At 39.7% G+C, this 19,102-nt stretch overlaps 1 protein-coding gene across 1 annotated transcript in view; it reads right to left on the reverse strand.

Annotated features, from left to right (window-relative positions):
• The window catches only part of Zzz3 (zinc finger ZZ-type containing 3), a 75,444-nt gene that overhangs the window by 28,614 nt on the left and 27,728 nt on the right, over positions 1-19,102 (reverse strand). Inside the window, 1 exon segment of the mRNA XM_023703264.1 lies at positions 1,100-1,238. Coding sequence (XP_023559032.1) covers positions 1,100-1,238 — 139 coding nt within the window.

The raw sequence follows: 19,102 nt of genomic DNA on the forward strand, positions 1-19,102 counted from the left end.
GGGATCAAACTCAGACCTTGCACTTAACAGGCAGGACCTTATCCTACTGAGCTATTTCCCCAGCCCTGTATCACTTTTATTTATTCATTTTTCTGTATTTTAGGGAAGGGTCTACAGGATGTTCAGGGTCTCACTACTCGGACTCAGAGTGATTCTCCTGTTTACAGCCTCCCAAGCACTGGGATTACAGGTGCGTGCCACCTTGCCCAGCCTCAATCACCCTCTCAGCAAGCCCCAGGGGTGCAGCTGGCACAACTGTATCACTTTTAAATGGTTGGTTAACTGTCAAACATGAAGGCTTGTTTTAAGGAAAAGACAAATTAAGAGGAATTCTCACACTAAAATCAAGTCATTGTACAATTAAATAAAATGTACACTCTGTCCTCATGGTTATCATAACCTTTTTCTTTTAAATTTTTAACCATGGTAACTTGGTTATCATAACCTTTTTCTTTTAAATTTTTATCATAACCTTAAAAACACTTAAAACAGAATTTTTTTTTTTGTTTCTATCACTTTTGTTGTCTTTTGTTCATGTAGAAAAATAATCCAAAACAAAAGCAGTAAGGCTTGAAGTGTGTCTTTTAGTTCAAAGCAGAGGAGAGATTCTCTCAGCTGGTGATGATAGCAGGCAAAGCGCATCTGCACACCTAGGCAAAGCTCTTGGTGACTTTCATTTCATAGTTTCTCTGTGTGTCAGGTAGGGTGAGAGGTGACCCTGCCTTCAGCAGTATGGTTAATTAGGAGGGAGGAAGTCAAATTTTATTAATTCAGTTAAAATAAATTCTCTCCAGTTATTATCAAAATACCTTAGCACTTAGAAAGGACAGATTGTAGAGCCCAGTCAGATAGCTCGGCAGACTAAAGCATCTGCTGACACAGACACAGGGACTGGGCTGGATCCCCAGTGCACTGTGCTGGCCCCACCCCCTGCAACTGAGACTGGGCGTGGTGGAGCACACCTGTATCCCAGCGCTTGGGAGGCTGAAAACAGGACAATCTCTAGAGTAGGATCTACACAGTGAGATCCTGTAAATACAAGGAAGAGGGGAGGGGAGGGGAAGGGAGGGAAGGGGAGAGGAGGAAAGGAGGATCGTACCTTCTTCTGGAGTTTCTCCACAAATTCAATGGGGTTTTTTAGTGCTTCTCGCTGGTGCTTGCCCAAGCTTTCAAGGTCCTGGACTGCCTGGGAACGCTGAGCCTCGAGGACAGCAATGGTCTGCAGCAGTCTCTGATAACTATAGAGACAAGAGATAGCTCACTACGGTCTCCTAGCAACAACAGTAAACAAAGAGTGAGCTCAAGCCATGATCTACTATTAAATCACAGTCTTTTTAAAGTTACCTGAAAGAGTTTAGTAAAACATATTACTGGGAATAAATGAGGCCTTCCTGAGTTACGAAGTACCTAGTTAGAAAATATCAGTTAGAGAAAGCAAATTCCCCCCATCTTGAGTTTTCAATTCTTGAACTCTGAACACGTATAGGAAATATAAGAGCATTTGACTTTCCCAACAAAAATCACTGAACAAATTGCTAAAAAATGAAAATAAATAAATAAAAAATCACCACATTTTGTCTAGGAGGGATCATCCGATCCAGATGCTGTTACACTCTGTCAGGGTACGGGGTTTTAGGCACTTTTCCTATCTAAAGCTGCAGACACAATTCAGATAGCTTCTTAGGTCTCATGGTTCCCATCCTCCCTGTTACACACTTCCTATGTAAAAGGTCCACTTCCCTAACAAGCCTTCCCTTTCTCCTTAGAATTTAAGATACAGACAGATCCTCAAGTATTGAGTATTTACATAAGATATAAAGATATTTTAACTTCTTGCCTGAAAGGGCCCATTTTGCCCAGCTAACATATAGTTTTAACCATACAAAACTATTACCTGTCACCACCCTGCAATCTCACTACAGTACTGAGGGTACATGCTAATTAACTCATTTTCCCTCATGCCACCCCCTTCATACTGCTCTGTGGCAAATGTCTAATTTCACATGTCGCTACACATACAGAAACGCTATAGCCCAAGAGCCCTGAATGCTCATTTGTACTTTGCAAAAAAAGTCAAGAAAGCCACAGCAAGTTCCCACTAAAGTCTGTGGGTAAGTCCTAAAGGCACTGGTGAAGCAGTTTTCCGAACGGCTTCACATGTACTGTTTCCGCTAGCCCAGGAGCTCCCCACGGCCAGCACTTCTGTTCTGTGTGCCATTTTATTCAGCCAGTGGGCAGTGCACGTTCCAGCATACAGATGCTCAAAGCCTTTGAATGAACACAGAACTGCCTTTCATGCAGTCAAAGGTATACTGAATTCTTTGTTCAGAAATCGGCAAACTAGCAGAACATCAGAGTCAAACAATGTGGCTGACCCTGAGGCTCAGCAACAGCACAGGACACTCCTCTTATTCCCCTGCTAAGACTTCTGGTTCCCAAGTCTGTGCTAGGTAAGCTCCATAAAGACAGAACCACCAACAATGAAGGGTAGCACTCCTCAAAAGCCAGAGAAACTTCTTCAAATTGGGATTTCAAGAGGAAGTGCGCAGCCACCCTGACTCAGGGCTGGGGTGACCACACAGGTTCAGGTCCGCTCACTGCAGGGGCAGGAGGGTGAACACATGGGCCTGCTGCCATCCTTGCCCCAAGATCAGCCTCACTACCCAGGCTGCAGAGAAGGAAACCTGCCTGCCCTCTGATCTCTGCTCAGTACTGTTTAAAATAACCTGGATTTATTAAGTTTCAGCAAGCTTCTACAGGCCAGGAATAATCAATAAGGCACAGCAAGAGAAATACAAAACATGAATGAGTACAGGCTTGAACCAAGTGCTACAAGGACAGCCCTCCTCTGCTCTGTTCAGAGCAAACGGACACTGGGAAGGGAAGCCTGTTACTGTAGCCAATAACACACAGTTTTCCTGTATGATAATTACCCCACAATAAATCTCACTTTAACAAATAATTGCAAAAAGATGACCAAAACAGTGAATAACTCTTTAACTCTAACTTTACCTGCTTTTAAAAGTTAATACACAATGACTATCCATTGAGGGTGAAGATAAATACTGGTAAGGCCCCAAATAATGGAAGATTGCAATAAAACAGTAAACTCAGGTCTTCTCTACCAGGTAATCTGAATTATTTGCCAGAATACTCAAAAGACTTTTACCAGTTTAAGATTACCACACACAACCCTGTGCAGACACGGAATGAATTACAAAAAACTGGAAGGACTTCTGAAAAAAGCAGCATGGTATAAACAAACCCATTTTCAGTCTCATCTACCTACCCACTCCATTTTCAGAAGCAAACTACAGAAGCTGACCCAGGCAGGAATCCAAGGCAGGATTCAGTTGTTCATTAATTCAACAATTACTTGCTAAGAAAATAAGGCACCACCCTAAAATCTTTCTCATCACCAAGACAGGTCAGGTGCGGATTTTTAAGCCAGGGCAAGGGGCTAGGGTGGTCATCTCACTGCACAGCAAGTGGAGGGGACGCAGGATGAGGCTGTCTACTTTCTGTATGTGCAGAATTCTCCAGAATTAAGTTTAAAAACTGTTAACTTTAGTCAAAATGAACAGGGGAAATGACCTTCTGGGCTGGTCAGATCACATCTGCCTATGAATTTAGCTCTACTTTCAGAAAGAGAAAAAGGTTAATGAGTGGACAAGAGAGCTGAGAACCGTGTAATAGGAACTAGTAATAGTGTCTGACATTCGCTGAGTATATGCCAGGCATAACGTTTTCCTTATTCTAAAGATAAGGAAATCAAAACAAAGATAAATTAACTTGCCAAGATAAAAGTGGAGTTGTGAAGGCTGAAAGGAATCATTAAAAGACAAATCATTATAGCCAAAATTTGAAAACCTTTAAAATAGTATTATTTCAAGCTTTATTTATCAAATTATGTATGTATGCTGAAAAGGAAATGAGCTTATATTGCAGTATAAAGGATCAAATCGCTAAAGACACAGAAAAATCTTGTATAAGCCAAAATAAAAGACAAAATAGTACCCAATCACCACAGATGTTCACTCATATACTTAAAAGAAATTTAAAAACATTAAAAATCCTAGTTTTTAAATGCCATTAAACATGCTACTGTCATTTTTGCTCTTCACTGAACCAAGTAAGGGAACTGAAATTTAAAAATTTCACATGCTTTTGCACAGATCCAAGTATACTTTCTTTCTCCAAGTATGCTTACTGCATTCCTATAAGGACAGTTTTATACTAACTCTATAAAACTTGTTTTCTTTTTCTTTTCATACCAGGAATTGAATTCAGGACCTCCACGCTTACTAGGCAGGCACCATACCGCTGAACTAAATACCCAGTCCAAAACTTGTTCATTTCTAAAGCTGAATTGTACACAGTGCTAAGAATTGTGAGCTAATAGTGGGCAAAAAAAAAAAAAAAAAAAATTTCTTTTTTTTTTTTTTTTTTTGTGGTACCAGACATCAAACTTGGGATCCAGTGCATGCCAGGCAGGTACTTAGGCTGTGGAGCTAGCTCCCCAACCCTAATTTTACTTTTGCATGAGGCCTTCAAAATAAAATAAACACAAAGCTAGTTTATATATTATAGAATTATATTTGGCTAAAATAAAATACAAATGCCCTGCAAATCTAAATCTACATTATTTTCACTACCTCTGAGTATCCAAGTTCTCCTGAATTCTTTATTCATGTCTGTGAATATAAAAACATTTATAAAAAAAAGAATATATAGGGTCGGTGAGATAACTCAGCAGAACAAGTGCCTGCTTTGGCAAGTACAAGGACCAGGGTTCAATCCTGGGTCCCGAACAGACGTGCTGAGCTGGACAACTGAGTATCAAATACATAAATGGAAAACATAAAAACAACAAAAAAACCATATAGGTAAAAGTCTTGATGTCTGAGAGTATGAAGAAATTAGCAACCTGGAAATTAATTTTACTGTCCAATATCTAGGCAGTAATATTACATACATAAGAATCAATACAGAAGAAAAGGAAAAACTGTATTTTCAAATATACCATATAATCTTTTTCAAAGAACCAAATTTCCCTTTCTATAAAGGAAATAATTCTTAAGATTCCATGGATGTACAATGTACTAACCATTGGTACTCTCCTAAAATCTTGTTTTGAGATTTTGTACCATTGTTTTTATTTTTTTTTTCTTTAAAATTAAAAAAAAAAAAAAAGATTCCATGGATGCTGGGATATAGCTCAGTGGTGCCTGTCTAGTATACAGAAGCCAAGGTTCATCCCCCGGCATCACATATACAGACAGACAGACAGACAGACAGACACACACAGACAGACACACACACACACACACACACACACACACACACACACACACACGATCGGATGGGCACTTAAAAAAAGGAAATTTATCTTTGTAATCTTAAAAAAATAACGAGAAAACAGTTTCTAAAATTTAGATTAGGGACATGCTGCCATAAAGTTTGAACTCATTTTTTTTTTTTTAATGTATTTGCTATAGAGTCTCACTACACACTTAAGACTCATAGTGATCCTCCTGTTTTCAGCCTCCCCAGCACTGGAATTACAGGTGTGCACCACCATTTTCCATCTCAGCACACCCAGGGGCTGGGCCGATGTGGCCTCTTGCTCTGGGGATCGGTGATCAGGGATCAGGGATCAGGGATCAGGGATCAAACCCAAGTCCCTGCACTTGCCTAAGCAGGCATTTAGTCTGCTGAGCTATCTCGCAGGCCCTTAACTAATTCTTCAAAATTGAATGGTATCATTATAGAATCAAATGGAGTGCCATGCCGGGCACCGAAACCAGGTGTGGTGGCACACAACTGTAATCGCAGCACTGGGGAGACTGAGACAAGAGGATCCCTAGGAGTCCAAGCTGCCTAGGGAGATGCTATACCAAATTAATGATTTTTTTTAAGTTTTGACTTTTGTAAATTAATGATTTTTTTTCTGTGACACTGGTCTTTTTATTTTTATTTTTTAAAATAATTTTACTGAGAAACAAATAGCAATGAGACAATTTCAAAACTGATTACTAGCACAGTTTCAATAACACATTGCATATTGTCTTAGTGGTTATTCATTGTAAAAGATGCAGACATGATATCCCATCCACAAACACTATCAGAACAAATCTATTCATTAAGAGAATGAAGCTGTATTTCTATCCTATTTTGAATATGCAGATACAAAATGGTTGTTCATTTGTATCCCCTTTTCTTGCTCAGTTTTGTCAGAGAAGGGTATTCCATTGTCATTTAAATATTGTAGGTGAGTAAATTCAGCAGAATAATCCAATACAGTTCAGTAGTCCATAAATAGTGGTGGGTTTTCAAGGTCAGTGAAGTCTCAGGACATAGGAGAACCTGTACTGTAACATCATGTAACTCAGTTGTGTCCCAAATTGTCTGATCAAGAAGATTATGGGGTCACAGAGGAAAGTGATTAATGATGTAGTGTGCTGAAGGAGAGTCACATGGAGAGAAAAACCTCTCAGGATTTCACAGAGAGCAAATTGGTCAAGCAATGGCCATGACTCACCCACATGGCTGACACTCACAAATAATCTACAAACTGCAGTACAGTGTTTCAGAATAAATCTTGAGGAGATCTGACTGACCTTATCAGATACAAAAGTTACATTTCTTGTTATATAGGTCTTGCTTTATCTTGGTCTTAATCATCCATCAGAAAAGTATAAAAACGAAATATAAAAAGTAAAGCCATATTAATATGCTGAGCTGTAAAAGGCTCAAGTCCACAACTTCTGACATTGCCAGTCTTACAGAAAACCCACTACTATAATGATTATTTTTAAAGTTAAAAAAACAAAAGATCTGAAGGGGGGCTGTATTCTAGAATAGTTGTCTATAGCCTATAGCTTGCCTATCTTTATAAAATAGCTTAACAGGACCACAACCACACTTATTTGTTCACAGTGACAGAGTAGAGGTACTATTTACTATGTGGCCTAAACTTCCACTATATGGCCTTTTTATGAAATGTTTGCCAAGCCTTGCTCTAGAATATAAAGAATATAGATAGACATAACAGGCAAGTGTGATTTGCTCAGACCCCACAGGTGGGGGAGGAAACATAAAAGCATTTATCAGGACATATTTTAAAAATAGAAACTGTTCTACCAACCCTGAATGGTGGGTATGACACTGGAATTTAAGCCTGAGCTAGGCAAGGTTCTTATCTTTACACACTGAAGTCTAAGAGTGACGACTGTGAAGGGTGGGGAGGTGGCCCAGTGGCAAAGCACTTGCCTAACATGCACAAGGTCCCGAGATGGACCCCTAGCGCTGCAAAAAACAAAAGTAATGAGCACAACTTTTGGGAGTTGGGAGCCTGTTCAACTCAGGGCCTTCAGCACTGCAAGGCAAGAACTCTACCGTTGGGCGACATTCCCAGCCCCAACAATCTACTTCTACATAGTTCAGGGGGGAAAAAAGCTAATTGTATTATAACAGAGAAGGAACATAAGGAGAAAGAGAATGAATGTTAAGCTGATAAACTCAGCTCTAAGATATACAGATGCTCATCATACTTTTCTAAACTTCTCTAAATTTTCACAATTTCCCCTATAAAAACTGAGGAATGAAGATTTCATTATACTCTTCTCCTAGAAAGCAGTAGCCTGATTTTGCTATGAATATTGAGTTTAATTAAAGACAATGAAAACATCCAAAGAAGGTGAGAAGAATGCATGTGTTTATGCTGTATGGAAGGGGTACAGAAAAACGATCAGACAGTTATGTTTTACACGTTATGCAACTGATGAGCCGAAACAAGTGCAGCACATATGCCAGATTTCATTCTGCACAGACAAAACTTTGTACACTGGATCTTAAGAATAAAGTTTTAAAATAACAAATTCTAGCCAAATATAGCAGTTTACCAGTTTAAAATATTTGGGGATCTGGCAGTCCCTCAGTTTAAGTTCAAGTAAGTGTGGTATTTCTCCAAAACACTGAGTTTATGAGGTATACACGTGATTTCATAGAAATTTCTATGTAAGCAGAACACACAATTCAAGAAATTATCTACTTGGTGAAATAGATGCTGCACGACATGACACTTCCTATGCCTTCCATCACACTCCGGAAATTTTTGTAAGAACTGAAAATCCTATTACCTAAGCAGTCCCAAGAAAATGACACAGGTCCACAGTTTGAGGCAGCAGCCTTGGACCAACCCTCGACTTGCCAAGCTAAGCACAGATGCAAATACAGCTCTTCCTGAAGTAACACGCCTTCATGCTAGGGCTCAAAGATACTCCAAAATTAACTGTCAAAAGAAAACGAACACCTCACATTTAAAAATTTTGTATACAACAAAGCAAGACACAATAACAAAATAAAAGCATGAAAATATCTATAGAGAACAGAAAACTACAAAAACTGAGCTTTGAAAAGAAAGCAAATAAAATAAATAACAATGTAATAAAAGCTTTGCATGGATAAATTTCTACTTTCACAAAATAAACTAGTCAGAGATTCAGGACAAACTCCACCGAAGACAATAAAAGGCTAGAAAAAATATTTTTAAATCCTTCAAAGGCATCAAAGAGCTTTAAAAAAAAATTGTTCGGTACTATAAGCCCAAGATACAGGAGAAGATAAAAATTATCTCACATTTTGGGGCACTTTTGCCCTTGAGCAACTTATTATCCAGGATTATTATCCAGGAGAGGAGGCAGAGAGGCTGAGCGGTGCTGCCGACAACACAAGGTCAACCCCTGGAAGCCAGAGCCTAAAAAAGGCAGAGCCCCTGCTCTGGGAAGGGGCCCAGAAGGGTCCACAGTAGCAATAAGGGCGAACAGGAAATAAACAGTGAGAGTGGACTAGAACCTTAGCTTGACAGGATCATGGCAAAACATGCACATATCCTAGACCCAGTCATCTCAGACGTCAAGAAATCCTCCAAAACAGACAGTGCGAGTCACCTGTTCCTAGCAACCTTATTCATAGTAACCCCAAAACAAGAATAACCCAAACACACATCTAATCCAAATGGTTAAACTACAGTACAGATATTTAGTGAAAGATTGCACAGCAATAAAAATGGACAAATTATATTTATTCCAACACAGATGCATATCACAAACACAGTGGATCATAAAAGAGTACGTTTAGGGTCGGGGAGAGGGCTCAGCAGTCCAAGTGCCTGCCTGCCAAACACACAGACTGGAGTTCAATTCCTGGTACTGCATGCCGTGCCAGCCCCAAAACCAGGCGAGGTGGTGCATGCCTGTAATCCCAGCGCTGGTGATGCTGAGAAAGGAGGATCACTATGAGTCTGAGCTGCATAGCAAGACCCTGTACCAAATACACAAACAAACAAACAAACAAATAAATAAATAAATAAATTTAAATGAGTACATGGAGTAGGGTTCAAATAAGAGACAGAAACAGAAGTGGTTAACATTACAAAACAAAAAAGGAACAATTTTTTCAAAAGAAAAAGGCTGAGGTATTACTGAGGATTATTTGTAGGGCACTTCTGGAATGCTGTCAGTATTTTGTTTCAGATCCATAGTGGTTAAACAGTTACAGGCTGCTTGATTTTGTAATTACTCTAAAAGTATGTAAATAATTAATTACTCTAATATGCACAGGATAACGCACGAGCTTTTTTGAAAAGGAAAAGTCATTTTCTATGAAGAAAATCAGAGATCATTTTAATACTTTTAAAATGCTGATTCCTTTAAGAATGCTGGTTCAAGGGGCTGGAGAGATGGCTCAGTGGTCTAAGGCACCTACTTAAAACAAGCTTGGCAAAGCATCAGGGACCGCAGTTCAATCCCCCAGCACCACATGCCAGCCAGCCCCGCCCCCTGGTGGGCTGAGCTGGCCACACACACACACACCACTCTCTCTCTCTCTAATAAATAAAAAAATAAAAATAAATAAAAAAATAAATAAATAAATAAAAAAAAGAATGCTGGTTCAAAACCCAGATCTATAAGGAGCTAACAGAGGAAACGTGATTGACGGTACTAAACCCTGAACCTCAGCTTTTTCAACTTTAAAATGAGAAAAATGAATCTTTACTGTGATCAAAGAAGGTTTTTCTAAGTGAAACATGCTAGAGTTACAAGGCATTTGTTTTACTCTGGTCATTCATTACCATACAATCTCCCTAAGTTTAAATAAATTCAATTTATGCCACATATACAAAAAGAGCAGTTAGTCTTTGTTCTCTGCATGCAGAACCATATCTGAGACCTGGAATTAACAGCTCTTCCCAAAGCTAAAAAAGTATGCTGCATAACTACTCAGAGAGGAAGATATTTTAAAAGACCCACAACTGTACCAAAGGTGAAGAAGGAGCTCTATGATGAACCCACAAAAATATGTGGGATTTTGACAGGAAAGGTAAAATGAGGTTAAGATATTCCAGGTAAAACAGACTGGGTCAGAACACAAAGGAACAGCTGGGAGGTGTAGTACAGGTGGAGAAGAGAGTACAGAAAGCACAGTTCAAGGGCAAGCTGAGGCTACAAAGTCAAAACTTGTAAATGAAAAGCGGCAAGCTATAAACAAGATGAGATCAAAGATACGCACTCCAGCCCTGTTCTGACAAGCTGTGGTCACAATCAAAGCAACTCACCTTGCAAACTGTTACTTTCTTCTACAAAATACTGTCAATTTAAACCTTTGCAATCCAGAAAACCTAGAGAAGGGCATTTTCTGTTTTGTTTTTTTTTTCTTTTGCAGCATGCATCACAGCACCTGCCTGGCATTCATATTTTTAACAACCTGCACAGATTATTCTGCAGCACTTCTTGGATTAAGTAGCACTCTAACACAAAGGGCAAATACAAGTTTTGGACAGTGATGATCCAAGCATACATTTGCATTTGTATAGTTAATGTAGCTGCAATTTGTAAGATAAACGAGAGAGATGAGAATGAAACTGGAAGCCACATAAAAACCTATTAGTCCTAAAGTTGTTACCAGCTGGGGTTCCAAAAAACAGAAAATTTAAAAGCGCTTAGGGGGCAAAAGAGCCTCTTTCAAGATCTGAAAGCCTGTCACATAGAAAGGGTAACAGTCCTAGCTGATGCACCCCAAAGTCGAACTCTGGTTACCAAGTACAAATTCTAAGGAAAAACCTGAGACTCAACAACAAAGACTGACTGTTAAAATGAACAATGGCATGATCGGTTTCATAAATCAGTCAATCCTCTAGAACTCTCAAACAGATTCAGAATGATACCCAAAGGATGCTGTACAGAACTTGTGTATTAAAAGGAAGTTTGCCCCTGGCTTCCAGCAGTTATTCTAGGACAAAGTTTCTAAAGATACTAGAGAAGAATATTTTAAAAACAATTTCTTCACCCCAAAAGCTAGACACACTTAAGATTCTAATTACATGATAATTAGTAAAAGGCAAAACTACAAGAACAATAAAAGATTAGTTTCCAAGTTTTTCAGTACAGAAATGGAAGGGCAGGGTCAACAAGACAGCTTAGCAGACTAAGCACCTGCTCAGGCAAGCACAGAGCCTGGAGTTCCATCGCTGAGCTGGGGTTTGATCCCCTGAGACCAGGTATAGTGACATATTCCTGTAATCCCAGAGCTGGGGAAGCTGAAAACAGGAGGATCACTACCAGTCTGAGCTGCATAGTGAGACCCTGTACCATATACACAAAAATAAAAGGGAAGGGCTAAAAATATAAAGGAATTTTTTTAGACAAGAGAAATTGTGCTGACACTGTAATGTTGGATATATAACAATATGCATTTGTCAAAACATAAGCCCTGTTAAGCACACAGAATGTATCCTGGGCCGGGGGGATGGCTCTGTAGAATAAGTGCTTGCCTGGCCAAGTGCAAGGGCCTGAGTTCAATCCTCAGTTCTGCCAAAAAAGTATCCTAATGATTATTCATTTATTTTGGTTCTTTTTGAGACTAGGTCTCAGTGTGTAGTTGAGGCTGGCCTTGAACTCATTCTGTAGCTCAGGCTAGCCTCAACCTCACAGCAATCCTCCTGCCTCAGCTTCCCAAATGCTGGAATTACAGGCATGCACCACCACACACAGCATTTTGCAATTTCTTAAAGAGTCATTTGGCAGTTCACAGAATTCTAGGAACAAAAGAATCTGACTACATCACAAATGCATTAGTCCCAATGATGAGGTAGGGCAGGAGAAAAGGACCTAACTAAACTTAGAAATGTGTCACATTCATAAGACTGAAGGCAAGAGGACCAGCACACAACTACTATATTTTAGTTCATATGGTGCTTCCCATGGAGATATATGGGATCGCAGTTCTACTGCTGCTGTCTGTGTAACAGACAGGTGGCAGCTGGATGGCCAGGTTGGCCACACCTCGGGTGGAAAGTTCCAGCTAACCAACCACTGGTGATGGACTAGCCAGAATCATCACAGGATTTCAAGTTTAGCTTAGATACAGATAATGGCACAGGGAAATGTTTACAGACATCTGTACAACGGGGTGGTGGACACTCTTATTTCCTTGTTTCCTCAGCTGAGATGACTGAACCAAGAAGAAACAGCGGGCACAAAACAGCACCAAAGCCTCGTGGGAACTGCAGTAGGGAGGCCCTCTTTAACAGCACGGTCCATACACCAGATGAGTCTGGAACACTTCTAGTCCCACAAGGTAAGATAGTGCTCAAAAGACAAACGTGAAAAACAAGAGCACCACCTTGGTGTGTGGTTGGGGCAGTGTCAAAGGGACATAGGATCCACAAGAAAAACTCCACAGTCAAAGCTTACACAACTTGAGCAAAACTTGAAGCCAGAGTGCGCTAGAGCCCAAAGAATAAAGTGAATGAGTCCATGCTTAAATAACCGACTGCATACACACACACACACACACACACACACACACACACACACACACACACAGAAAAAAGTCTTCTACCCACAGGCATTCCTATTTGTTGGCTTACCACTACTTAAATACAGGGTGCTCACAGTGGTCTCTGGCTAAAGAATTCAGTATGGAAAATGGAAGGAGGAAAGAGCTTAACAGCGACCAGTACTGCCGTGGCCTCAGCCAGGCGAGTGCTATGGCCAACAATGATAGCAGCCATCCTCTCGATGGTAAGCCCCCTTGCAGGATGGGAGGAAGCGGCACTGTTACCTCCGTGGTCTTCCTTCCCCAAACCCGGCTGTCGCCCCAGCCTAACCATGAGGAGAGAATCAGACCAGAGCACGCAAAGCAGCAGCCATACAACGCCGAGAGCATCAGCCAGGACTTCAACACGGGAAGTGTGAGAAGCCCGAGGAGAAACAGGAACTCGATGTGAACACGGTGACCCAGATGGGATGGGGGAGCACATCTTGTAAAAACTAAGTAAACCCAAAATGGACTTTAGATTCTAATGATGTACTAATACTGACTGGTTCATTAATTATAAAAGGTATGGGCTGCTTGTCATGACATGCCAGATCCTGCTGTGCTGTCTCTCGGATAGATGACTGTTCAAAAAGAAGGGGGTGGTGAATGAAGGCAGGAGACAGGAAAAGGGATGTTGTGGGACTGTCCTACTTCAAGGTTGTATATGGTTAGATTTTGGACTTACGTGTAAACATAAGAATTATATAATTCTTTTTGCCTATTTTTAAAATATATTCTAATTTTTAAATGTTTCTTCATCATATTCTATAGGGACTTAAAGTTCAACATATCAATACTTGATGAAAAATACCTGTTCCATGTTATGCCCAAAATATTTGATATTCAGACAGATAGTGAGGTCAAGCTTAACAGTCTAGGTTGTATGGTAATAACAATAAGCTTGTCTTCTGGAGGGTTAACAACCTAAGTTTGCAGACCAAACTTAGAGAAAAAGGAGGACTGCAAGGAAAGCCAACATTTTGGCCCTAGCCTTCCAAGATCAATTAAGACTCAGGACATAGAAGAACTTGTACTGTAACGTCACGTAACTCGGTAGTGTCCCAAATTTTCTGATCAAGGAGATTAGGGGGCCAAAGAGGAAAGTGATCCATGATACAGAATGTGCCTAAGGAGAGTCACATGGAGAGAAGACATTCTCTCAGGCTTTCACAAAGAGCACACTGGCCAAGCAATGGCTGTGATTCATCCACATGGCTGACACTGACAAAGGTTCTACAATCTGAGGTACAGGATCTCATCAGGATAAATCCTGAGGGGATTTCACTGACCTTATCAGACCCAAAAGCTACAACTCTTGTTGCATAGGTCCTGCTTTACCTTGGTCTTCACCATCCAGCAGAAAAGTATAAAAACGAAGTATAAGAAGGAAAGCCACGCTGTTATGTTGAGCTGTAGGGGACTCAGGTCAACAATTTCTGACACTGCCAGTCAAGCGGAAGACCCAATACTATTATGGACTATTGGACTCTTTTAGAATATTTTGCTGAGTTAACACACCTATAATATTCAAATAATGGAACTAAACAAAAAAAAGGGGATACAGATAAAAATGTCCATTTTGTATCTGTGTATTCAAAATGGTTAGAATAGATATATAGTTATATTCTCTTAATGAATAGAGGGATTTGTTCTAATAGCGTTTGTAAATAGGATATCATGTCTGCATCTTGTACAGCAATTAACCACTAGGAAGAATGTATGCAATGTGTTGATTATTGAAACTGTCCTAACCAATGTGGTTTGAAACTGTCTCATTGCTATTTGTTTCTCAATAAAATTATGGGGAGAAAAATAAAGAAATTCTATTCTCATCTTAACTAAAAATAAATAAATAATTATAAAAAGTGTCTCATACTAATATAAGGAACTAACAGGAAATGGAGTGGAAAATACATGGGAAATCTATAATATGCTCTACATTCTTTTGTAAATCTAAACTGTTCTGTAAAAGTCTTTTAAGAATAGGTAAATAAATATAAATTTCTCAAACTTCCTCATAGTTACTATTGCTTCATCTTTCACTAGCAAGAGAAAGTGTTTAGTTGAGGTTTATATATAAGATTCCATCAGTTGCTAACAGAATTTAAGAGACTCCATCCAATTAATGGGAAATTAAAATTGTATGTTACTACATTTACTTCTTAACGGTTACCACACAGCAATCATCCTAATGGCTCTAGAGCACACCCTTTATAAATAATTCTCAGCCGCAGTCTATGCTTAAGATGGGTATTTATTCAAAACACCATTTTAGATACCATTTGTATTCTGCTTAAGAGAAATGGTAGGCCATTTCAAATGTTATAAAGCCTTTGCCAAGTAAACTTAAATCTCTAGACTGACGATAGTTATACAATTTAAGCTATCAAATAGCACAAATCTAGTCTTCCGACCTCCGAGCTTTGGTGCAGAAGAACATTACGCACGTTAAGCGCAGCCACCATGTGCTTCTACCAGGTGCTGAAGAGAAGGCTGCAGCGAGGGGACGAGAGGCAGCGCTGGCTCCTTCACATCATCCTACCCACCATGTAGCGGAAGCACAGCAGTTTTTAAAACCTGTTTCTTTTTCTTCCTGCCTCAGCCTTACAATCACACCCAACTTAAAACATTAAATAAAGGAATGGCCAAAGCAGAGCACAGGTGGATAAACATGTGATAAGGACCCAATTTATGTAAAACCTTTAAATCACAAAGTGAAACAAACTAATTCTTGTTGCTACCTTATCTCATTACACTTACATATCTATTAATTTTGCCCAGATGCAGTTATATCATTTCACAAATACTTAAGTATGTCTTCATATGTTTATACATGTAATCACATTTTTTTAAGTCAAAAGCCCTTTGAGGGCTGGGGAGATGGCTCAGTGGAATAAGCACTTCCCTGGCAAGCGCAAGGGCCTGAGTTCAATCCTTGGTTCCGGAAAAAAAAAAAAAAAAAGCTTACACAAAAGCCCTTTGAAGCACTACAACCACTTTATAGACGAGATAGCCAAAACTTGGAAATTTAAATACTGGTACAATATTCTCACTATACTATTCTTCCCATAATCCAATATTTGCACATCTCAATTTATGTATAATACTAAACTTAGATCATATGTAATGGGACAGTTTATACCTAAAACTCAAATAATTCAAAACATGAAATACTAATTCCCTGCCTTACTTTTAAATACAACAAAGCCAAGAAGAATATTAGCTAGCCTTTATAGCACAATGGTAGAGCACTTGCCTGCCATGTGTTAAGGGCTGGATTTGATCCCAAACACTGCATGCGTGTGTGCACACTCACACACACCCCATAGTCATTTAATAACCCTTCCTGTTTACCTACAAGTATAAATACTAATCCAACAAGAGGATACAAAAGCAGAGAAGAAAGAACAGCAGAAAATCTAATAGCTATGTGAAAGAAGCAGACTTAGAACTAAAAGGTCACCAACTCTAACTGAAAACCATGTCAGTACTTAGATGTAGCCTTAAGGCATCACACAAAAAGGCTAGGTTTTACTGGTGCAAGAGTAAGTGAAAGACAGAGCGGTGATATAAAGTAGAATCAATCTAGTCAAAAAATTTAGCTGTGAAGAAAAATTAACTAAAAGAGTCACTGCAAAAGTGTATAGTATATGAAATGATTTTTAGACTAGGAAAGATGTTAGTGTGTTTAAGTGCTGATGAAAAGGAGCCACTAGGAAGGCAGGATAACTACCTGGTGAGGTCCCCAACGAGGGACAGGAGCCAATCCATGATGGAAAGCTCAGCCTCGGTGGGAAAAGAAGTGCTTAAAGGGGTTGTGTTTTGGGTTTTTTCTCTTTTCAGTGCAGGATTGGCACTCTTTAACATATTCCAATAAACCCTTTACAACCACCTGCAGTTCTATAATTATTATCCCTCCCTTTTTTATGTTTTTTCATACAGGATGTGCAGGGACTCACTACACAGATCCAACTCATAATGATCCTCCTGTTTTCAGCCTCCCAAGTGCTGAGATTACAGGCGTACCCCACCACGCCCATAACACCAGCACTTAGGAGGCTCAAGCCACCTGAGTTGGAGGCCAGTTAGGCTACACAGTGAGTTCAAGGCCAGTATACACTGCAAAGAGAAACTTTCGAAAAATAAAGACAAAACAAAACTAAGGTTTCCAGTGGGGGACTGAATCTAACTATACCTCTCTGAGTCCCAGGCCCATAAGCCATAAGGAATTGTGTACTCTTACAAAAGGTGGGCGCACATGCTACATGTGCAGGCTCTTTGCCAGGACATTGGCTGAGGAAGTTCAGCTTCTGCTGCCTCTTTCTTTCTTTCTCCATGAAGTAGAAAGCTGGCTCATCTGCTGAGTGAAGGTTGGTGGCTTAATGAGAGTTAAAAAGATTTTTTTTTTTTTTTGGGCAGAGCCAGGAATTGAACTCAGGCCCTTGAGCTTGCCAAGCAAGTGTTTATTCTACTGAGCCATCTTCCCGGCCCACTGAGAGTTAAAAAGATTTTAAGCAGACAACATGACAAAGTTAACTAGGGAAACATGGATGGGAACTAAGAGGCCACCAACTGTAATTGAAAACCATGTCACTGTGGTACACACATGCAGGAGGGTGCAATTTTTCTTCAACAGGAACAAAAGGAAAGGCAATGGGAGAGGGGGAAAAAGGTTGGCGATAAAGTTATGTGCTTGAAGATCAGAGAACCTAAGCCACATAAGTAAAAGAAGCAAGGTCAGATAACAGCAAAAACAAGAAGCAGAGCTGTTAGGGAAACAAAAAGTTCTGTGTTCTTTTGTGTCAATAACCAGTGGTTCATATTTCCAGAGCAAAGCAAGAGTATCCCACAGTGCGCTGTTTGCTGAATGACAAAACCAAAGACTAGATTACTAACATACTAGCTTTAACCAAAGGTGCTCTACTACTGAACTTCATGGAAGCTTAACTAACACTGCCACTGGCTAACTAGGTCCCACTAAATTTAAATTATGCTGGCTGGTCTTGGATTCCTGGGCTCCAGCAACCCTGCAGCCTCAGTCTCCCAAGTGTCTGGGCACACAGACTTGTGTCACTGCACCTGGGGACTTGCACTTAATTAAAAACACTATGGCAGGTCATGGTGGCTCATATAATCCCAGCACTCAGGAGGCTGAGGCAAGAGGATCTTTGCAAGTTAGAGACCAGCTGGGCTACAAAGTAAACTCAAGGCCAGCCAGAGCTGCATTGAGAGACCCTGTCTAAAAAAAAAAAAAAAAAAAAAAAAAAACCCACACACACACCACACTCAGTAAGTTAAAATAGGTGTGGTTCTGAACAACACGACTATTTTACACAATTTGCCAGCAAGTTTTTCACTCTGTCATCAAGGTAGTTTGAAATCAGTCACACCTGGGACTCCAGACATAAACATCACAAGATAAAGCAATGAAAGAGTAACAACTTACCACCACCACAGCTTTCTTTCTACTGTTTCAAGGCCCTAGCAACTCACGTTTCTGCTAGGCAACTAAGACTATATTAAAATCTTACTTGTAAAAACAATGGCTATTTTCAAATTCATCATTACAAAATGCGGGCCAGAGAGATCCAGCTCAGCAGCATAAGTGGCTGTTAAGTGTAAAGTCATGAGTTCAATCCTCACTATAAAGAAAAAAGTGTATGCGTGTACGTGTTGCTGCGATCTTCAGAAAGTGCTGCACATCTGCTGCAGTCTCCAGAAAGCTGTCAAGACATGGCTGTGCTGTGTTCTTTCCTCAGTAACATCCCTCTCCAAGCTGAGTAAAAATGTTATTTCTCTTCCACAAATGTAGGGACAAGAGAATTTCTAAAAAGCTGAAGAAGTTTCTAAGTGCAATTCCTCAAAGCGTTCTAAGGTCTACTTACATACATAGCCCCAAGATGCAAAGTTAAAAATTTTCAGTATCTAGTCCATATCCCAAACCTACCAAACCAATTTGAGTAAGGTCCAGAACCCACAATTTTAACAAGTTAATGTAAATGTTACACACTAAAATCTATGAGCCATTGTTTCAAATAGATTCTCCATTTTAAAAAACGTAACATTCACCTATAATATTCAATAACGGAACTTAGAAAAAATAGGGTATACAGATGAATGTCCATTTTGTATCTGTGTATTCAGGGTGGTTAGGATAGATATATAGTTGCATTCTCTTAATGAATAGAATGATTTGTTCTAATGGTGTTTGTAAATAGGA

Source organism: Octodon degus, unplaced genomic scaffold, assembly GCF_000260255.1.
Source record: "Octodon degus isolate 3935 unplaced genomic scaffold, OctDeg1.0 scaffold00167, whole genome shotgun sequence".
In the NCBI taxonomy this organism is placed as follows: Eukaryota; Metazoa; Chordata; class Mammalia; order Rodentia; family Octodontidae; genus Octodon; species Octodon degus.